Here is a 24,019-nt window from a genome sequence, read left to right as displayed (position 1 = left end):
CAGCTAAATCTACAGAACCTACACAGGCCTACAAAACACCGCATGGACTGCCAGCATACACACAGCCAACCCCTGGACAGGGGCCTTCAGAAGAAAGCTCTGTAGACTACTGACCAAACTGCAGGTATTGGGAGAATAAAACAGTGTTCAACTCCCACAAAGAACTGCCAGGCAACAGGCTAAAAAGGTGTAAAAATGTCCGGGCGTTGTGGCACAACAGACAAACAAAGAGTTGCTCCAGTAGATGCCAGTACTTGCAAGGCCACAAGAAATTCCACTCCTGGTGGTTGTCCTCAAAAGCAATATCCTGCAAGACAAGATGACTAGCAGCAGACCACAAATCCAAGGACTCAACTACCAGGGGGACAAAGGCACCTCTGAAATTTAGTAGGTAGAGTACTGAAGTTGGCCAGCGTGCCCACAGCAATACTTGTCTTGTTTCGTAAAGGCAGCACAGAGCTACGGAGGTGCAAAAATCGTGTTTTCTTTTTCCTGTCAATGTACTCATGGTGTTGCGTGCTGGCTTCTTGGCTACATGACACACTACCTTGAGTCTTGATTCCAATGCTGAGATATGACTGGTTGTGTAATGAGGTGTTGTTTGTGCCCACATGTCCTATTTTCATAGGTCCGGTAACATATTAGGAAACACACTCGCTTATCTTTTTTATACATGATCCTAACCAAATTAACAATTATTCCTGACAACTTGTCACCTATTCCATCAATAGCATGCTCTTACAATCGCAACAACTTATTTCAACCTCACGCAAGATCAGAAACATATTACTACTCCTTTCTACTAAGAGCAATTCATGATCGGAATAATTTAGCCTCTAGCTGGATCTCAACCAATTTAAATCTAGACTAACTAACTTTTGTAAGCTTTAATTAAGCCCCTGTACATTAGCGTGATTCCCTTCAGGGTTGATTTTGTTAATTAAACAATAAATAAATATTTACATCAGCTATTCATTGATTTATTACATTTCTGAGCATTACTAAGTAGCTGCTTGTACAGTTTCCCACTGAATAAGTTTAAAAGTTAGCAGGGTGGGTGATGTAGACACTACTGTACAAATAGTTTTCAAATAAATGGGGAAACTGAATAAAGTATATAGATGAAATTGTAGGCTTGTGCTGGCTTCATAGTGCTTGAAATGCAACAGAATCAATACAGAAAGTGTTCCGCTAGTTCAAGTAGGCTATCAATTAGTGTACACTTGTGCCTCTGATTCTTGTCAATCTAGATCATTCTCAAGGCCATAAATTACTATTCCAGTTTTCCACACCACTTATAGAAAAGATAGCCCCAAAACACTAGCTTGTATGTATAGTTTGAAGGGGACTTAAAGTCTATCATTAGTCTATAGTCCAATAGCATAGCACTAACTAGTTGAATTATTTAAATTTTACACATTGAGCAATTTGAGTCTGCTATGTAAAATCTGATCACAGTTTATTGTTCATAGTATTGTACCTTTCATTAATAGGGAGATGAGCCCTCCTAGCAATGCTGCTGATGATTGGTACCCTTTTTTCTACACAAAGGGAAGGAGCATTATAAAGATACATGCCATTGTTTTCAACTTTCACATGTGTACGTATCGACATTGCTTAACTGTTGTCAACATACACAACATGCTCAGTTACTGTATCTAAAATATTAGAGTATTATGGATTCCAGTGTGATAAGATTAAACCAGTGTTACAACAAGTGTAAGAAGCTACTACAACAACAGGTATGTAAGCAGACTTTAATTGTCACAGATTGTACATACCTTCTTCATCAATCCTTTTCAGAATCACATCACTTGGTATACTATATGATGGTGCCATGTCACCAAATGATGCAAAGGCGGTATTAGAGGATGAGATGAATTGTACATCCTCTAGATATTCACGTGTTGGGATCAGTACTGAAATGACTAAATAAAATATCACACCAATAATTATGCTCACGAGGTGAATATACACTGTATCAGCACCAGAAATGTATTTTCTAAGTTTAATACACTGAAATTACATAATGATTACTATACCAGATCTTTATACAAAGGACAGCAGTATTAGCCACATTATATCACATAAAGAACTGGATGACTCACATAAGTATGTTTACAAACTAACAACAGCCATGTGAGTTAAGGCCTACAATGTATATATAATTTAAATATGTAACATGCAGAAAGTACATCTAAAGGTTGAGATACTGCAGAAAATATTACAGAACATAAGAATTTTTAGATTATGATTGCTTTAATATTATAATAATTACATTCATAATACTGACCAACATTACCACTGTCCCCTATAAGAGAACCATTGACTGTTTCATCAGCATCAGCACTCAGAATAGTTCTACTTAGCAGTACACCAAGTTCTTTAGTGCTCTTAAGCAGTTTTTCTCCAACTGTTTTAGTGTTTTTCATTTCAATCTACATAAAATAATTTTATTCATTATTGTCAACAGCAAGGCTTGCGTCTAGTATTATGAATATTCCAGCACAATAAAAGGTATAATAGGCTGGAGTGCTATGTTAGCATAATGCTAGCATATTAGGCAGATAATTCAAACTATAGAGCTTAATCCACAGATTGATACTCCCTAATAGAGCAGTCAGTGGAAACTACAAACTGCAATACATTACTCAAATGCACTGTGCATACTGTAGCTCCTTTGATCAATACTCTCTAATAGAACAGACACTTTGCAGTGAAATTCTCTAATAGAGTATTCACTGATTAAAATATTCCAAGATCATTGTGAGAAAAGTTGTTAACCTAGCAGCATAATGTAAGCATAATGGGAGCACTGAAGAGCATATAATAGGTGAATATTTTGGGAAACTTCTTAGGGCATTTTGGGCAAAACTTTGAGCATATTTAACACAGGCCTATCAACAACTTCTTCACTAGTGAATAAACTAATTATCTACTGCACCTCTGTGTGCTAACGTATGTAGTTACATAGTTGGCAGGCACCATACATGCTAATAGTCTGCATTTGCTGTATGCACATGGTTGTAAATAATACTGCCAGTAAAGTCAGAAGAGACATCTAGAAACAGTATCCTCTATAGATTCACATAAGATGTTCAAGAATCTTCTGTTACAACTTTATGCCATTTCAGTCTTTGTCATGTACCTTTCATCCTCAATAGTGCTACAATGCTAAATTTAATCATTTTGATCGTTACTGAGTCTATTTCTTATGTGATCATGTAATGGCAAAGCATAACATCAAAAATGGCATCAAAGTTTCATTGATTCTGTGGATTATTCCATCATATCAATTGTAGAATAATAGTAAGGCAGTACTCAGCTTATATTATGCATCATTGTAATTATTTTAATGTTAACACCAAAAGCCTAACAATTGGCTGTATAAATTAAATAATTTATTTGGAATTTATATTCTATTCAAGTACTTCTGTAAGCTATATAATTTGCACCCACATTATCCTTTTTTGCATGCTCAATCACAATATTGCATCTCAGAGATTAAATCATATTCATAAATTGTTGCCAATGCTTGATACTAATTTATTGGAAATTTCATGGTGAGATAGTGACACCTTTCTAGTTTGTACTGTTACTAGGTTTTGATAGTCAATACAAAAGCATGTGCAAAGACTAAATATGATTTTTTGGTAGAAACTTTCATTGGTTAATTTGGAACCCAAAGTGTTTATAACATAGCTGTCACTGCTTGAAGTATCTTAGTTTACTACAGTGGTATATCCCCAGTATATGGAACAGTTAATTGTTTGTTATTTTAGTAGTTTTTCAGTGAACCCGCATTCACTGATGTTTTACTGAGAGTTTAAAACTTAGTAAAATAATTATGTTCCATATACTTAAGTTTACTGACACTTTACTATCAGTATAACTACAGTAAGGCATCTTAACAAATTAGTAAACTAAGAACCTTCAAGCAGTGTGTTTCACTGCCCATATTTTTCAGCAGTGAAATTAGTCCCATAGTGTAGTAATAGCTGTGAAAAGTCATATTTGAAATTTCAAGAATTTGTGTTACAGTGTAGAGTTGTGCTTAGCAACGGATACTAGCTATGGTCTGAACTACTTTATTTTAATATTCCTATTTGTGCCATAGAAACTATAGCTTACAAACCATTACTTGACAACCAAGAACAAGTATTATGGATTCCACTCGGCATCACCTTGTGAAATTTTATCTATTATCAATGCAACACTTGTAATATTTATCCCAAATTTCTCTGCTATTTTGCATAATAATTGCAGATCCAAAGCATACTATTACAGAGGAATATTTAAGAAAGCTAGGGTGCTCCTAAACCCTTCAAAACTTCGTATGAATGTACTGTCTGTAGTTTTGCTGTAAATGACACTGTATATCATACAAAGATGTCTATACTTGTGATATTTAGTAAAGCAGATGTCCTTGAGCATCACTAACCTTTATCATCTGATGACTGTGGATCAAATCTCAAACCCATGTACTAATTAGGGACCCGCCGATTATGCTGGCATAATAATGAGCATAATAGGTGCCTGAAAGCATTGAACATAATGCTAGCATAATAGGCAGAACACTTGTGCATTACCATAAATTCTTCCTTATCAAAATATATCACAGAAAAAGATCGATATACTCTAATAGAACAGTCAGAAAATAAGACAGCTGGCTGTTCTATTAGAGTATATCGATCTTTTCCGTGACTTGGATTTTGACAAGCAGGGATTTAGAGTCTATGCTTCAGTAACTTACTGTTTTCCCATAAAGTGTAAATTTACTAGAAAAACATGAGAACTGAGGTATAAATATTGAGCATAATTTGAGCATAATAGGTAAATATTGAGCATTAATTTAAGCATAATAGGCAAAATTTTGAGCAGTGCAGCATTGCATAATAGGTAAAATAATGAGCATAATCGGCGGGTCCCTAGTACTAATTAAAACTCACAATAAATTGCATTTGACCATTACATACAGTGTATATCAAGAAGCTAACTATAACTATATATATAGTGTATTAAGAAAATGCAGACAAATGTGTTTGCTATACTTTTGAAGCCACAGCTACTTACAGTAGATCCACTTTAAGAACTAAAATGGTATAATAAATAACCCACAGCACCCAGAGGCAGATCCAGGAGTTGGCAAGGGGAGGGACACAAACAGGCTAAGTTGTAGGTGGTTGGGGAAAGCCAGATTCTCTTATTAGCTGCTGTATTTTTGAGGCAGCAAATAATCACCTCTTAGTAGTGTCTCACTGTTGATTTTTGACATTTTGGCCTTTGCAGATGGTAGTAAAGTTCTAAAAGCCATGTAAAAGGCTATGAATCTCTTAAATAACAACAGCAAAATGACAATTACTTTTAGAGGCACGAAAGTGCTGGGGGACAATTTCACAGCTAGCCTTGACTTTGGTCATAGATTATGTATTCTCATATGATCTATGCTTTGGCTCACTTTGGTTTCAGGCTAATTTGTAATAAATGCTACTAGAATGTGCATATTTTCATGAATTATGAATTGGTTTTGTATACAGTTTAGTACTTTAATCAGAAGTGGGTAGGGGAGCATTCACCCCAAATGCCCCATCCTGGGTCCACCATTGGCACACTTGTCAGAATGACTGCTCCAACAAATTAATTAAATGTACCACATTATAATAGTTGTTCAAAATTTATGATCAGGTCATGCAAAACAGTGCTTATCATACAGTATGATAGTAACTGTATAGTAGGGACCACAGAGAACTAGGCGTGGCCCATGGAATAAGATCACCCAAAAAAAGCCTCAATTTTCCCTGACAATGATGAGGCAGTATTGGTTAGGTAAAACTAAGCCCCAAAAAGCTTTCAGATCTACCTGAAATGCTTTCAACAAGTTTCTACAGAATTTTAAAAATAATTTATTTAACGGAATTTTCTACTGACTGAGTAAGTAACTGACTGACTGATTCCTTCAGACAAGCGTAACTCAATAATAGCTAAGGCTACTGGCTTGATTTTTTCACTGTTTGACGTCGCTTCGACCCGACTGGTGCCTTTTGGCATACCGCAGTATGTACAATGCATTCTTCATGGACTTACCAGTATCCTCCTTTGTGTCCCATTCATCTTTGCTGACAGCAAAAAGTGTCAATTTGGTGGTAGCATGTGATGGCTTCCCTTCGTAACAGAAATTGTCCGTATTTTTTATAGTGGCTATTTTGATTGCAGAGGTGCTTTTCGAACAGTTCTTGATTCGTACTGCTGTGTAACGGGTTGAACATAGCAGACAACAAAGTGTAATCAATGGATACTTCACTTTTCAGAAAAAAATTAATACTGGGGCACACAGCACCATTTGTTTCGGTGTGCGTGAATTGCAGAGGTGCAATTCTTGATCCGAAATGCTGTGTAATGGGTTGAACATAACTGACAACGAAGCGTAATGGATACTTCACTTTTCAGACGATAATCAATATAGCTGGGGCGCGTGCCATTCACAGTTACAATATGCGTGGGTTCACCAATCATAATAATTATTTACAAAAAAAAGTTTACAAAAAATTACACAGAAAAAATTGGAAGAGTAGGGACCATAGCACATTGATAAAAAGTACTGAAACAAGCTGGAGTAGTGCACGATATTAAATCACAATAAAACAATAAGAAGTGTTATATCCCTACTGTGCATTTCCATTATGATATCCTGAGCACAGTAGGGATATAACACTTCTTATGGTTTTACTGTGGTTTAATATCGTGCACTACTCCAGCTTGTTTCAGTACTTTTTATCGATGTGCTATGGTCCCTACTCTAGTTGAAAATTCCAATTTTTTCTGTGTACTTGTAGTTATTATGTACGCCACTTATATTATGCATCTGGCAAAAAGTACTATTATAGTAAGTATAAAGCTGCAGCTGTGTGTATACATCATGCATGTATAGTCAAACATGGAAATTATATTTGGGGCTACTTTACACAAGCTGCAGCTGGCTGTATATGTTGTCATAGTGTACACACACACACATCAATTCTTATTTATCAAAGCATTTTTGGTATTCAGAGCTTTTTAACAGCTTCATGAGGGTTGCTTGCTTAGACCTCCATTAATTGCCTAGCTACTATCCTTGCTATGTTTATGTACACATACAGTAAATGTACATAGCTATTGTACAGGTGTTATGTGTAGCACCTCAAAATGAAATTATCATTTCTATAAATTGGTTAGGTACGCTAAAAATTTGCTGCAATTCAGTTTTCATGCTCAGTCTCATATGACAATGCATCGCATGTATACAAATGTTTTACTACTGACACTGTAGCAATCTGAAAGCTAGTAGCTAACCATTTTTTGAATCTCCATAAAAGACACATCATTGCTTTTATCCAACAAATTATCCAACACATTTATGATACCCTATGAAAAGAAATGCATATTTGGCAGCTAGAAAAAGCAATACATATAATTATACCAAATAGATATATTATACAGAAAAACAGTAGGTATGTACAATCCATTCAAAAACATATTGGCTGTAAAACGCAGATGCATCAAAAGTGACTGGCAACCGAAAGTACTGATAGCTATAGCAGCCAAGAATAAATGCTAATGCAACTACAATTATATAACTTTATCATTGATTCATGTCCAACATTCAATCCTGCTGTATTCTTAATCGATTCTTTTCAATTGTAATTGGCTAGTAATTCAGTAGCCCTATAAATAGGTAGTGTAAACATAAAAGCCACCAAATTTCTAGCCAACTAAAGTTGAAGGAATTAATTAGGAATGTAAAAATTGTAAGAAGACTAGAATATGAGTCAGTGATAAAGGATTAATGTTAAACTTTTGTTTATTACAGTAAATTATATTGATATTCAATCATGGCCACTGAAGATGTCAGCTCTTTTACGTTTGCTTTCATAGAGGTACCTTTTTCACAGCCAAGTTGGTTTTTTTCATGGAGGATTTCATCTATTTTTGTGAATCAAATGTGACGATATAAACTGAATCATGGGAAGGCAATCGAGGCAAGATACAACTGTTTATTTATTAAGGCTTTACAGCACAAGTGCTGAAGGTCTGTAGGACACCTGGTCCTACAGCCTGGTTAAAGTTGTTACAGAAAATATGTTTGAAAAGGTGGAGAAAGGAGAAAAAATCCATGACTGGACTTGGGCAGCCTCAAACCTGCAGCCATCCAATTAATGCTCGTATGCTTACAGGAGTCTGTCAGGTAGTCAGGATGTTTTCTAATTGTAAATTTCATGTATATGTATCCATAGGAACTCTAGAGAGTAGCTTATTATCTCAAAGTACCCCATGTGGAACCAAATGGATATTTATTAACAGTGGCGGATCTAGGAATTTATAAAGGGGGTTTCCAGTTTAGAAGGTGGAAATATATATTGACATGAGATACGCAAAAGTTTGCACTACATCGTCTGGTTTGGTAAGGTGAGACCAAAAAAAAAAAAAGAAAAAAAAAAAGGTCACAGCCTAGTAATAGTACATAAAATATATTAAATAACTTCCTACACACTACTTTAGTAGCTACTGTGACTGCTCTATTAGAGTATCTCGATCGAGATGCACACCGTGATAATTAAAACATTTAATTGTTATGCAATCATTTTTCAAAGGGGGTTTCCGTGGAAACCTTTGAAACCCCCCTAAATCCGCCACTGATTAAGGCTTTACAGCTCAAGTGCTGAAGCAAAAGTGCTGAAGGTCTGTCGTGCATTCAGTTACAAAACTGATTTTAAAACTGATTTTACAAGTGTAAGAAAAATTTGGGATTTTACAAACTAGTACAACAACAACTGCTTAAACAAGGGGATCATCATCTGAAGTGTAAATGTATTTCCTAATTAGCAATAAACCAGCGTGGCTAAAGTAAATTCACACTTCAGGCAATGGGATCTCCCTTTTAATAACACTTTATAACCTGCCAGCTTGCAAAATTCCTTACACTTGTTTGCTTTGTTCATCATCAGTGAACAGGAGTGGTGTTACAAAATTTACAGTATGAATGAATTTTTGTACTCTTACGAACATACACAAAATAAAGCCTTCTGCAAGCTGTAGTGAATTGACAAATTGTGCTGTCAGTGAAAAGAAATGTGATACAAAGGAAGATAAAAGGTGAGCTCATAATATGTGACTGTCTCAGAAAATACTGGACTTGTTTGGACAAGCACGTTAAAAAAATCGTATATTAATGAAGCATGCTACAAAGAAAATGTACACAAGTTTTTATCGGGTTATTACTTGGAGAAGGAAGACTCAAATCAATTACTACTATAAGCATCTTATTTGCCTGCTCATGGAGAGTTTAAAAATCTTGGTTTCATTTCTGAAGGCCCAATGGTATGTATGTTTGTTTATGATGCAGTAAGCATAGCAAGATCATCCTCATTTCTTCAACTTCACCACCTTCATACCCACATGCAAAAGTGAATACAGGGCTAACACTATGCTGTGACTGATTTGCTACTCCTTGGTGAACGCTTTAAGCCAGATTGTAATGTGGTATATAGACTAAGGGAAGTTATGGCTGTGAATGTAAGCGCCTGTAGTTTATTTTCAGTATAGTCACTGTATAGATCGATTAGCTTGCTCCTGTCTAGCACTATAATTCTGAAACTACTTACCACAGAAGGCTGAAACTTTAATGATCCATTCCTTTGACGCTGCAGATAATGATGATAAAATAAATTGTAAGTTGTGTGAACAAGTCGGGTCTTTGCTAAGACAGTCACATGTATGCATTGCACGTGCTGTGATACAGTATGTCATAAGACACCTGTTGGATTTAGTCCTGCGCCAATTATGCCAGCATAATTTGGGGCATAATAGGTTGCCAAAAGCATTGAGCATAATGCCAGCATAGGCACAATTTTTGTGCATTGGTCATCAGAGAAGCTGAAACTCTGTTTATTATGCATGATGCAGAATGGGATAGTGCACAAACTAGCTAAAAATCAGATTTACAGCTGCATTGAGAAGAAAAGATTAGTTAAAGATCGATATACTCTAATAGGACAGTCACCGAATATTGAAATATCCTAATAGAACATTCACTGATGCATTAGATACTCTAATAGAGTAGTCAAGACACAATTTTATATGAGCATATTTGGAGCATAATGGGACACAACTGGGTATAACTGAAGCATAATAGGGAAAATTTTGGAGCATTGCTCAAAAGCATAATAGGTAATTCAAAAAGCATAATAGACTCAGGCCTACAGGGTAGTTGGATTAAAGTGATGCCTAATAGTGAAAATATCAAGTCCATAGCCTTAAATGTTCTTTACTGTAGTTACACTTTGCTGAAAGCATCACTTATTCAGACAACCAGTAGAAAATCTAGTAAATTAAATAGCAACTTACTGGAAGCATTGTGGGTAACAGTGGAGGAATTTTTTGGCCATGAGTACCCCTAAACTATACTCCTGAGTTGAGGCATTGTGAAGGTACTGTGAGGCTGGTTTCTAGTCAATTCATTTTTGTGGGAAGGTGCAAACCTTCATATTCCCCAATATACAGTGCTATAATGTACTACATTATTACTAGTAAGCAAAGTGTATCTGTGTTGCTTATTTTTGACTCTTCCCATCATTATAGTCCTATGGAGAACAACATGTGAAGCTCACAAACAGTACAATTACTTAAACTGTAGTGAAAAAAATATGGATGGCTCCCATCAAGACACATGTGTCGTGCGGCCCAAGAAGCTGGCGCGCAACACCCGTGAGTATATTGACAGGAAGAAAGAAAACGCAATATTCGCACCTCCGTACCTCTGTGCTGCCTTGATGAAACAAGACGATTTTTGCTGTGGAGATGCCCTCCAACTTCAGCACCCCACATTCCAAATTTGAGCGAAATCGCTTCATGGCGTTCCCGAGATATGCGACTTCAAAAATCGGCTTAGTTTCTTCGTTTTTTTTCTTCTTATTTTCTTCCTCTTTTCGCACACTTACAAAAACTGCTATAAAACGCAAACGCCATATCCGATCGCCTTGAAATTTGGCATACAGAAGGGGGGTAAACGGCGCATCTCTCTACCAACTTTGGCTGGAATACGATAAACAGGCAAAGAGTTATGAGCGATTATTCACGAAAAATAACACCAATATGTTGTCACGCCTACAGGGTAAACCGCGTATGGGAAGAAGCTGAAAATCGGTGGGTGAATAGGTTAACTATTGAACCTCAAACCTTTTGTGGTTTGAAAGAAATCGAGATTAAAACCAGAAAGATACAACGAAAAAACCAACAGTATGTAACAATTACGCAATCGAGATTAGCTAATAAAAAAACGACTGCTTGCCACACCTACCAGATAAACCGCTTGGGGTAATGCTTTGAAAATCGTTGTACAGATGGAGTAATCATCTTAGAAAGGCTCATCAATGGTGTAGAAGAATCAGACTTAAAGCCACGGAATTATAACACGAAATCCAACTTGGTGCAGCAAGTGCAAAATCGAGATACTCTAATAGAGCAGTCATCCTAATAGAGCAGTCACCCTGAAGAGAATTCAAGAGATCAGCTAGAAACAAGTAACATCAGCTACAAACAAGTCACCCTGTAGAGAGATCAGCTATAAACAATTCACCCTGTAGAGAGATCAACTAGAAGAAGTTACCTTGTAGGGAGTTCATGCAACTATGGAAAGAGATAATTTCAGCTAGAAGAAATCACCTTGTAGAGTTCAACTACAAAGAAACCACCATGTAGAGAGTTAAGCTTCAAACAAATCTCCCCGTAGAGAGATCAATAGAAGAAGTTACCTTGCAGAGAGTTCAGCTACAAAGAAACCATCATGTAGAGAGTTCAGCTACAAACAAATCTCCCTGTAGAGAGATCAGCTAGAAGAAGTTACCTTGTAGAGAGTTCAGCTACAAAGAAACCACCATGTAGAGAGTTCAGCTGCAAAAAATCAATCACTCTGTAGAGAGTTCAGCTAGAAGAATTCACCTTGTAGAGAGTTCAGCTGCAAATAAATCACCCTGTAGAGAATTCAGCTACAAACAAATTACCCTGTAGAAAGATCAGCTAGAAGAAGTTACCTTGTAGAGAGTTCAGCTACAAAGAAACCACCATGTAGAGAGTTCAGCTGCAAACAAATCCCCTGTAGAGAGTTCAGCTAGAAAAAAGTCACCCTGTAGAGAGATCAGCTAAAAACAAGTCACCCTGTAGAGAGTTCAGCTAGAAGAAGTCACATTGTAGAGAGTTCAGCTACAAAGAAACTACCATGTAGAGAGTTCAGCTGCAAACAAATCACCCTGTATAGAACTCAGCTACAAACAAATCATCCTGTAGAAAGATCAGCTAGAAGAAGTTACCTTGTAGGGATTTCAGCTACAAACAAATCACCCTGTAGAGAGTTCAGCTACAAAGAAATCATCATGTAGGGAGTTCAGCTGCAAACAAATCATCCTGTAGAGAGTTCAGCTAGAAGAAGTTACCTTTTAGAGAGTTCAGCTACAAAGCAACCACCATGTAAAGAGTTCAGATGCAAAAAAAAAATCATTCACCCTGTAGAAAGATCAGCTAGAAGAAGTTACCTTGTAGAAAGTTCAGCTACAAAGAAACCACCATGTAGAGAGTTCAGCTGCAAACAAATCACCTGTAGAGAGTTCAGCTAGAAGAAGTCACATTTGTAGAGAGTTCAGCTACAATGAAACTCCCATGTAGAGAGTTCAGCTGCAAACAAATCATCCTGTAGAGAACTCAGCTACAAACAAATATTTCAGTGTAAAAAGATCAGCTAGAAGAAGATACCTTGTAGAGAGTTCAGCTACAACGAAACCACCATGTAGAGAGTTCAGCTACAAACAAATCACCTGTAGAGAGTTCAGCTAGAAACAAGTCACCTTGTAGAGAGATCAGCTAGAAACAAGTCACCTTGTAGAGAGTTCAGTTGGAAGAAGTCACATTGTAGAGAGTTCAGCTACAAAGAAACTCCCATGTAGAGAGTTCAGCTGCAAACAAATCACCCAGTAGAAAGTTCAGCTATGAACAGATCACCCTGTTGAGAGTTCAGTTAGAAACAAGGAATCCTGTAGAGAGATCACCTAGAAGTATCACCTTGTAGAGAGTTCAGCTACAAGCAAATCACCTGTAAAGAGTTCAACTACAAACAAATCACCCTGTAGAGAGATCAGCTAGAAGAAGTCACCTTGTAGAGAGTTCAGCTATAAAGAAACCACCATGTAGAGAATTCAGCTGCAAACAAACACCCTGTAGAGAACTCAGCTACAAACAAATCGCCCTGTAGAAAGATCAGCTAGAAGAAGTTACCTTGTAGGGATTTCAGCTACAAACAAATCACCCTGTAGAGAGTTCAGCTACAAAGAAACCATTCTGTAAAGAGCTCAGCTGCAAACAAATCACATGTACAGAATTCAGCTACAAACAAATCACGCTGTAGAGAGATCAGCTAGAAGAAATTACCTTGTAGATAGTTCAGTTACAAACAAATCACCCTGTAGAAAGATCAGTTAGAAGAAGTTACCTTGGAGAGAGTTCAGCTACAAAGAAAGCATTTGTAAAGAGCTCAGCTGCAAACAAATCACCTGTACAGAATTCAGCTACGAACAAATCACCCTGTAGAGAGATCAGCTATAAGAAGTTACCTTGTAGATAGTTCAGCTACAAACAAATCTCCCTGTAGAGAGATCAGCTAGAAGAAATTACCTTGTAGAGAGTTCAGCTGCAAAGAAATCACCCTGTAGAAAATTCTGCCAGAAACAAATTGCCCTGTAGAAAGATAAATTAGAAGAAGTTACCTTTTAGAGAGTTCAGCTACAAAGAAACCATTCTGTAAAGAGCTCAGCTGCAAACAAATCACCTGTACAGAATTCAGCTACGAACAAATCACCCTGTAGAGAGATCAGCTATAAGAAGTTACCTTGTAGATAGTTCAGCTACAAACAAATCTCCCTGTAGAGAGATCAGCTAGAAGAAATTACCTTGTAGAGAGTTCAGCTACAAAGAAACCACCATGTAGAGAGTTCAGCTGCAAAGAAATCACCCTGTAGAAAATTCTGCCAGAAACAAATTGCCCTGTAGAAAGATCAATTAGAAGAAGTTACCTTTTAGAGAGTTCAGCTACAAAGAAACCATTCTGTAAAGAGCTCAGCTGCAAACAAATCACCTGTACAGAATTCAGCTACAAACAAATCACCCTGTAGAGAGATCAGCTATAAGAAGTTACCTTGTAGATAGTTCAGCTACAAACAAATCTCCCTGTAGAGAGATCAGCTAGAAGAAATTACCTTGTAGAGAGTTCAGCTACAAAGAAACCACCATGCAGAGAGTTCAGCTGCAAAGAAATCACCCTGTAGAAAATTCTGCCAGAAACAAATTGCCCTGTAGAAAGATCAATTAGAAGAAGTTACCTTTTAGAGAGTTCAGCTACAAAGAAACCATTCTGTAAAGAGCTCAGTTGCAAAGAAATCACCTGTACAGAATTCAGCTACAAACACATCACCCTGTAGATAGATCAGCTAGAAGAAGTTACCTTGTAAATCGTTCAGCTACAAACAATTCACCCTGTAGAGAGAGCAATTAGAAGAAGTCACCTTGTAGAGTGTTCAGTTACAAAGAAACCACCATGGAGATTTCTGTAATCAATATAATGTATTACATATATAATTTGTACATTTACTGATAAAATATTTAAAGTACATCTACTTCATCTTTTCTTCTTCCTATAGTAAAGAAAAAAAACATAGGTTAAAAAAGTCCCAAAGCTGGCCATAGGCTGGTTTTGGGGTATACAAATACAAAAAGAAATGAAATCTAATCCAAAACAGCCAAGCTGTAAAAAAAGTGTGCGGCCCTCAGAAAGGCTATGGTGAAAAAAGATGTGAAATCCAAGGTGGTGGCCAAGAAATAGCTGTGATGGTAGGTTAATGGTAAAAATTTTAATAACGACAATTCAGGTGAATTTTTGTGCCGCTTCACAAAATTTACCTGAATTGTCATTATTAAAATTTTTACCTACCATCACAGCTATTTCTTGGCCGCCACCTTGGATTTCACATCTTTTTTCACCATAGCCTTTCTGAGGGCCGCACACTTTTTTTACAGCTTGGCTATTTTGGATTAGATTTTATTAACAACACAGTACACAAAGTCATTAATACACTACTATGAATTCACACCTTGCACTACATACGGATGTAAATGTGACAAAACTAAGGACAAAAAAGTAAGTCCACAATGTACGCATTGCAGCTATGGTAATAAATAAAAAGTGCATCACAAGTCCAAGTGACTTTGAATAGGGAAGAAATTAAACCCATAGCATTAGCTACAGTGCTATTGAGCTACAGTAAGTCAGTGACCGATTGACTGACTGCCTAACTGACTAACTGACTGACTGACTGAGTTGGTTAGTCAGTCAGTCACTCAGCAAAAAAAAATCATAGATATTTATTGAAAGTTTTTTGGGTCACTGTGAAGACATGTTTGGAATTGATTATACACATTAATACTGCAAAGTCATCATGAAGGATAGGTGAGGCCAGTTTTGGCACAATATAATGACATTATTATAAAATTATTTGTAACAACCATAACAGAGGTACGTATAGTATAATATTATATATGCTACATTTCCAGAGTCCCTACTTCCACTATTTGTACTACAGTATGGCACCATAACATGAGAATCCAAATTAAATGCAATAGAAACATCAATCTCAAGTATGCACACAGGATACTTAGGGAAGAATATTCTTTGCTCACATCGATATGGACGTACAGTACATTCATAAATATAATACTAATGGCTTTTACATGTCCTATGTACATTGAACTACTATATGTTCACAGGAAATATTAGCTAATTTATTAATTAACTGTTTCACGTAAGGATACTAATACATACCTTAGCCACTTTCATCACAAGAGCATTGTCAACTTCACTGATGATTATATTAGTTACACTGTATGTAAAATAATGAATATGGTGTATGTGATTAAATATGTATGTAATACATAATAATTACTGAGTAGGAATTTATAGCACAATCTGTCCAACTAAGATCAAGGTTCGGGGGAGTAAGTTTATATAGACAGAGGAATTATATAATGTTATGTGTGTTCTTTAGTTCTCAATTTACAAGTGTATGTGGGCAATGAGGCCTGGTAAGATCTTGGCATCATATCTCAGTTCATTCTTCTGAATTTCCAGGATGAGGCATACAGTTGTGATGGGACTAACTATCCCATTTTATTGTTAGAATTTTATTGTTAATGTCACAAACAATTAATGTGATATATTTTGTCGTGTAACATGTATATTAATTAAGTGACATGCATGATGAAAGCCACAATGGGAGTGACCACTTGCTGTTAGGGTGAGTAATGCTATGTAACAAGCTGGTTTGAGCACCACCAAAATCACACAAGTTATTTTAATACACCATGTGTGATGTGGCAACAAGAATTATGCTTGGAATACCTTCTCTAGTGATGCTACGTTCTTTATGCTTTCACACTTGTTTATAAGATATCTTCCAATTATCAACACACGCATGAGGCGTGGCACTAAATGGAGTTTAAAAGATTTCTGCTTAAAACACCTTCCCTAGGGAACTTACAGTTCTACACGCTTTTACAACTTGTTTATCAGACATTAGGGCTTGTGTCCACATTGTGTCTTTAAAAGTTATTGTAGGAATTAGAGGTTTGATCAAAGAAAATATGCGTATGAACAAACCAGGATTAGAAAATGTCAGTGCTGGATGGACTGTACAAACACGGGTAAGTTGACTGGTATAAGGTGACGCTAGGTGTAACACAAGGTTGAGAAATAAAGCCAAATATGTCTAAATAAGCGTTTTAATACTGGTCGCAAGAAAACTACTACTACTACGAAAAAAGATTTTTTTTATTATGCAATGCAATACAAACCTATTGAGAGATGTTGTGTAATCCAGGGCTAATATTGTGAAACCGTCCCTACACGTAAATAAGTCACAGTAGTGGCCGCACGTCTTTTAATTGGGTGTGTGCTTTGTAGTTTCTTGGCCGCGCGTTTCACTACCATGAGTCTTGATATAGTTTATAGGTGTGGTGTGCAAGATAGCAGTTTAGAAACAATAGATTGGAGTCTCTACCAATTTGGTGGTGAGGGGGCTATATTTAAAAATACAATGTAATAATGATATATAATAATCATGATGCTTGAACACAATAAAAATACACATATCTAATTAGATTTAATGTGTAGTTGCTTACGCAATGATAGCGTCCAGTGTTTTAGCAGCTGAGGCTACATCGTTTGGAAGAAGAGGTGTCGTGTTTGTGATCTCCTGTAACTGATCGGCAATATCCTCCAAAACTTCTGGCATAAATGTTTGTGTCAAGTCTCTATCATCATTAATGTATATGCTGTTAACAAGGGTAACCAACTCTTCTGCTCTCATTTCAAGTCTTATTTGTTCAATTGTTCTACATTGTGACACATTAGGAGAAGCCCACTCATTATTTTGAAGGCAATTTCTCATAGCGAATCCTGGAATAGGAGGAGATTACCATAGTGTGATTATACAAATAGGCATCCCAAATGATTTTACTTTCTATAGTAAAACCACTCAATTACACTGCCTACTAACAGACAGACAGACAGATTGATAGACTGTCTGTCTGATCAACTATATGTAACCCTGTTAAGTGCCCTCAACTAAACTCAGAATACAACTACACCTGATGTCATAATAATAACAAATGGGGTAACTATAGCGTAATGCATGGCACAGAAAGTATGGCTATGTGCAATCATTAAACTCCTTTTACAGTTACTGTATATTCCATCTAATCAAAACAGCCAAACTGTAAAAAAGGGTGCAGCCTCCAAAAAAGCCAGGATAAAAAAGATGTGAAATCAAAGGTGGCGGCCAAGATATGGCTGTGATGGTAGGTTAATGGCAAAAAATTTTAAATTCAGGTGAATTTGTGTTGCCTCTTCCAGTTTTCACTAGGATTTGGCACCAAATTCACCTGAATTGTTGTTATTAAAATTTTTTCCATTAACCTACCATCACAGCCATTTCTTGGCTGCCACCTTTGATTTCACATCTTTTTTTACCCTGGCTTTTTTGGAGGCCGCACCCTTTTTACAGCTTGGCTGTTTTTGATTAGATATCACTTCTTTTTGTATATTCATACCTAAAGCCAGCCTATGGCCAGCTTTAGGTATTTATTTTAACTTGTCTTAATCTCTACCATAGAAAGAAGATTATTATGAAGATGATTTGTTTAGCTACATGTACATTTAGGCAATGGTGTTGATTGATCATAAAGATAAGTTACACAGTTTGCAGCTGAATACTCTATAGGGAAATGTGTATGTAGCTGAAAGTTCTACAGGGAAGTAACTGTATAATTTGACTACATGGTGAATGGTTTGCAGTTGAATTCACCACAGGGTGGCTTATTTCTAGCTAAAACACTATATGAAATGTAGATGAATTCTCTCTTGTTTCTAACTGATCTCTCTATAGGGTGATTTGTTTCCAATCTAGCTGACATTTCTACAGGATGACTTGTTTCAAGCTGAGCTCTCTACAGGATGATTTGTTCCTAGCCGATCTCTACAGGGTGAATTATTGTGTCTAGCTGATTTTTCTACAAGGTGACTTGTTTCTAGCAGGAGCGTAGGAAGTATGGGTGCCATGGGTGCTTGGGAACCCATAAATATTTCCAGTGGGGTGTCAGCATGCACACTGTACTATAATATTACTGAAACGATCAAGATACTCTAATAGAGCGGTCAATGACTCTAATAAAGTATTCATTGAGAAATCATGTAGTTATAAATATTGATTTTGATTATCAACAATAGAATATACAGCCATTGCTATCAGCTTGAGAGCTTGTTTGTTTGTTTGTTTGTGTTCAGTTTTACCACTTGGCACCCATAAGTTAAATATCTTCCTACGTCTCTGCCCAGCTGATCTCTCTACAGGGTAACGTGTTTCTAGCCACACTCTCTACAGGGTGACTTGAAATGTAGTCGAACTCCATTCTGGGTGATTTGATCAAGCTGATCTCTATACAGGGCAATTTATTTCTAGCTGATCTCTCTACAGGGCTGCTTGTTTCTACTGAGCTCTCTACAAGGTAACTTGAAAAATAGTTTAATTCTTTGCAGGTAACAGGATAACTTGCCTTACTGATCTCTCTACAGGGGGATTTGTTTCTAACTGAATACTGTATAAGGTGATATATTTCTAGCTGATCTTTCTACTGAGAGAATTTTCCATAGCTGGACGCTCCATTGGGTTACTTGAAAAGTAGTTGGGCTCTTACAGGGTGACTTGATCACGCTGATCTCTCTACAGGGTGCTTGTTTCCAGCTGATCTCTCTCTATAGAGTGATTTTTTCTAGCTGATATTTCTACAGCATGATTTGATCTGACTTATTTCTAGCTGAACTCACAGAGAACAGCCGATGAAAATGCAACGGTAAACCATGAAATTTCATGTAGTTTTCATGGACACTGCCTATGAAAATTTGACAGTTCATGGACAATGCTGATGAAAATTTGACAAGTAATGGCCACTGCGAACATGGAATAATTTGTCAGTGCTATGAAATTTCCATGAAATCTCCACTTTCCTTTATGGGGAATTATTTTACTATTCATGGATAATCCATAGGTGTTTCATGGCACTGTTCTCTGGTAGTGCTACATGTTAACTTCATTCTATCTGACCTCTATACAGGATGACTTGCTTCTAGCTAATCTTTCAACAGAGTCATTTGTTTCAAGCTGATCTTTCTACAGGATGATTTGTTCCTCTCTACAAGTTGAATTGTTTCTAAATGATCCTTCTACAGGGTGATTTGTTTCAAGTTGATCTTTCTACAAGGTAATTGAAATGTAGCTAATCTTGCTACAGGGTGACTTGTTTCTAGCTGATCTTTCTACAGGTAAGTTGATTTCTGTACAGGGTGACTTGTTTCTACCAGATCTCTCTACAGGGTGATTTGTGTTGAGCTGATCTCTCTACAGGTTGATCTCTTTCTAGCTGATCTCTACAGGGTGAATTGTATCTAGCTGATTTCTCTACAGTGTCCAGCTGAATTCTCTACAGGGTGACTTGTTTCTGGCTGATCTCTCTACAGGGTGATTTGTTTCTAGCTGATCTCTACAGGGTGAATTGTTTCTAGCTGATTTCTCTACAAGGTTACTTGCTGAACTCCATAGAGTGATTTGTTTCTGCTAGATCTTTCTACAGGGTGATTTATGTCAAGCTGATCTCTCTACAAAGAGATTTGTGTGATTTTTTTCCAGTTGATCTCTCTTCATGGTGACTTACTTATATATAGCTGCATGAACTCTCAGTACATGGTGGACTTGTTTCTAGCTGATCTCTCTACAGGGCGGCTTGTTTCTACTAAACTTTCTATAGGCTGACTTGGAACATAACTGAACTCTCTGCAAGATGACTCGTTTCTAGTTGATATCTCTACAGAGTGATTTGTTTCCATGCAGCTGATTTCTCTAGTTAGAGATTTGCTTCTAGCTGATCTCTCTACTGACAGTCTGTGTGACTTGGTTCTAGCTGATCTTTGTACAGGGTAATTTGTTTTAGCTGATCTTTTCCACAGGGTGACTTGTTTTTAACTCTACAAGGTGATTTGTTTTCAGCTGATCTCTCTACAGGATGCCTTGTTTCTAGCTGATTTATCTACAAGGTGATTTGTTTCAGCTGGTCTCTCTACGGGATGATTATGTAGCTGATCTTTCTACAGGGTAATTTGTTTCTAGCTGATCTCTCTACAAGATAACTTGTAGCCAGCTGAACTCTCAACAGGGTGACTTGAAATATAGTTGAACTCTCTTTAGGTTGACTGGTTTCTAGCTGAATACTCTACTGGGTGATTTGAAATGTGGTTTAACATTTTTGCAAGGTGAATTGTTGACTTGTTTCTAGTTGATCCCTCTACAGAGTGACCTTTTCTTAGTTAATCTCCATACACAGTGGCTTATAACAGTGTTAAATTCTCTACAATACATAGATGAATGCTTTAAGAAGTAATTATTTGATTCTTAGTTGGCTGCTCTATTAGGGTGACTGCTCTATTAGAGTATCTCGATCGCGCACTTGTTACACCCGTTGACTTTCGTCAGTAGTCCCTTGTAAACTACTGAAAGATCATTCTAAAATAATTATTCTACCTCTCTACCTATATTCAGCTGATTCCATTAACTATTTACCTGAAAAGCGTGATAAGTAATAGGGTCCGCAATCCGAAAAATCAACTTTCACAAATCGATCCCCCTACCATTGTGGGATGTTCATTGTAGTATCCTATTGCTAGATCCACCATGAAACCAGAGGCACGATTGTTGTCTTCACAGAACTATCAATTTTAGCATTTCGTGAGATGCAAAAATTATTTTTAAAATTTCGGACTCCACACAAAGAACAGGATAGAATTTGCTGTTTAGCTAGATATTATTTAGAGTTAATGTAGTTAAAAAGTATGCACAGTAATAAGCAAATGATTTACTGGGTTCCCGGCACAGGGTTGCCTTCTCTCAAAAAGCAGAAAACGAAACACGAATTTTCGAATTCAAACTGCCCTACTAGCCAAGACAAGACAAAGCCAACTCATCCTTATAGTGATGTGATAAGGTTGGATGCATAGTCTGTCTATGCTGTTAGTTTGGAAAGGATCTGAGACTTCTCACCATCTGGATGAAGAAAGTCAAATTTTTTGTGCGTCATCTCAAGGGATTCTCTCAATGGTACCAAAGTGCTTTCCCAGTGGAAGATGATTGCGGATCCAGATGAGTTTCTGGGGTTTCAACAAAACCCCCCTTTTAAATTTAGCTTAGTGGCATTCTCATTACATAAACATTGTTGTATTGACAATTTGTCATAGCAAACAACTATATACCAGTAGCATGCATGCAGTTGCACTTAACTAACACCATTTATAGCTATTAAACCATCAGCAACACTTCATTTTTCATCTCCCACTGCATTAAAAACGATTGAGATACTCATAATAGAGCAGTCAAGTAACTACTCTAATAGAGCAATCAAAGCCACAGCTTGTAGTCACCATATTTTCCCTATAATTAGCTATAGTATTTAGTAATCATTTACAGTTTAAAGTATCGAATTTATTGTAATTGCTAACAAAAAAATAGCCTAAAATCCAATCTCAGAGCTTCTAAAATCTCAAAATTTTCCAGAGAATTGTTATCAGATGCCTTATTTAGCTATACCAATTTTCAGAAACCCCTTTTGAAAAATCCTAGATCTGCCACTGTTTCCGGTATTTCTGATGCCACACTGGTTACTTAATTTTGTTTAGAATGATGATAAATGATGGTTCAAAACGTTTGGTAGTAGTAGTTGGTGTTTCTGTGATTTCATATGATGCAGTATACCAGCAGCTCACCAGGAGCTCCACCCAGCTCGAATAAAAAATTAAGATTTTGTGCATTTTTCGGTTTGTTTTGGGATGTTTTGCAGCATAATGGTGATGTAGGGTGATCTAGTGAAGATTTGAAGCTGCTGTGGAGCGTGACAGGTGAAGTCAAATTTTGACAATTTTGCTGCCTCCTTTTGATGCATAGCTTAGAGCGAGCCGTTGAAGCTGTGGATGAAATAATAATTGACAACCGCTGTTACCAAACGTTCAGGGACATCTTTTGCCATAGTTTAAGTCTATAATATTGATGATTGTTGTGGCTGGAGAAGTGCTGGAAATGGGTAGAATTTGCAACACAATTCTTTGATGCTGCAAAAAATCTTTACGCTCGTCACCCAGATGGTGAAAAGTCTCAGATTTTTTCCAAACTAACAGCATAGACAGACTATGCACCCAACTGTATCGAAACACTATGAGGAAGAGTTGGCTTCTCTTGCCCTGGGTGGTAGGGCAGTTTGAATTCGAAACTTTGTATTTCTTTGTCTGTTTTTTTTTTTTTTTTTCCAAAGAAAGCAACCTTGTGCCGGGCACCCAGCAAACCATTTACGTATTTCTGTGCGTAGTTTTCAACTAGAGTAAGCCAACAATGTTCAACCATCATCGGTTCGGACACGATTTTTCTTTAAACCCGCAAAGAATATTTCTTCTCTTGCTATGCCTTTGGAGAGATCTTGGCTATAAACTCTTGCATGCAAAATTTCAGACCTACAGCTTCTTCGTCTGGCTGCAGGAGCTGCAAAAGTGACTTGTCCAAATGTTCTCAATTCTCGGATAAAAGTATGTATTATCGGTCGAGTGGCACTGCTCGTAATGCTTGAAGCTGATCAAGTCTTTCTGTGCTTGATATGAAAGAGCAACTCTTATACTTTCAGCAACTCTTATACTTTCCAGATATATGCAGATATTTGGATTAGTCCTTATTGGCTCTGTGAATTGCAAAGCTCCAAAGTCACCTCTGTCGTGCAATCTTAAATTCGGCCACACGTAAAGCTCGTGCAAATCAAATAGTTACCTATATCGAATTCAAAGCAATTTTTATGAACATTGAGAGCATCAGCTACCATTCAATAGTAAATAGACACATGCACAATGGCTGCAACTTTATTTTTGTACGAATAGCTACATTGCATTTAGGCCTCTCTGACTAGCTACTGCACGCAGCACACATATACACCATCCAAATCCACTTAAATAGGGTTTTTACTAACCCCTGCCTTAAAAATGTGAAAAGCGTCTCTCCAAAATACGCAGTACATTAGCCAGATCGAAACACTCTAATAGAATAGTCACCTATTATACAATTGTAATCAGAAAATCTGAGGGCCACGCTCAGGCATATTCACTTCAGTGAGACTATTAATATATGAATTTCGTTGATTACATGCTTAAATACTGATTACATGTGATAATACATTGGCTGATTGTTGTATTAGAGCAATTGACTGCTCTATTAGAGTATTTCAATCTGCATGGCTAATGTCCTGGACATTTTGAAGAGAAACTTTTGATGTTTTTAAGCCAGGGGATAGTAAAAACCCCGTTTAAGTGGAT

At 36.9% G+C, this 24,019-nt stretch overlaps 1 protein-coding gene across 1 annotated transcript in view; it reads right to left on the bottom strand.

Annotated features, from left to right (window-relative positions):
* LOC136254621 (uncharacterized) overlaps positions 1–24,019 on the bottom strand; it is a 145,419-nt gene that overhangs the window by 69,858 nt on the left and 51,542 nt on the right. Inside the window, exons 12-17 of the mRNA XM_066047365.1 lie at positions 17,251–17,527; positions 15,896–15,953; positions 7,330–7,401; positions 2,294–2,438; positions 1,782–1,928; positions 1,481–1,541 (exon numbers count right to left, since the gene is read on the bottom strand). Coding sequence (XP_065903437.1) covers positions 1,481–1,541; positions 1,782–1,928; positions 2,294–2,438; positions 7,330–7,401; positions 15,896–15,953; positions 17,251–17,527 — 760 coding nt within the window. The remainder of the gene's footprint in view (positions 1–1,480; positions 1,542–1,781; positions 1,929–2,293; positions 2,439–7,329; positions 7,402–15,895; positions 15,954–17,250; positions 17,528–24,019) is intronic.

Source organism: Dysidea avara, chromosome 4, assembly GCF_963678975.1.
Source record: "Dysidea avara chromosome 4, odDysAvar1.4, whole genome shotgun sequence".
NCBI classification, from domain to species: Eukaryota; Metazoa; Porifera; class Demospongiae; order Dictyoceratida; family Dysideidae; genus Dysidea; species Dysidea avara.
The sequence above is the reverse complement of the archived record's forward strand: the minus strand, read 5'-3'. Positions and strand labels throughout refer to the sequence as shown.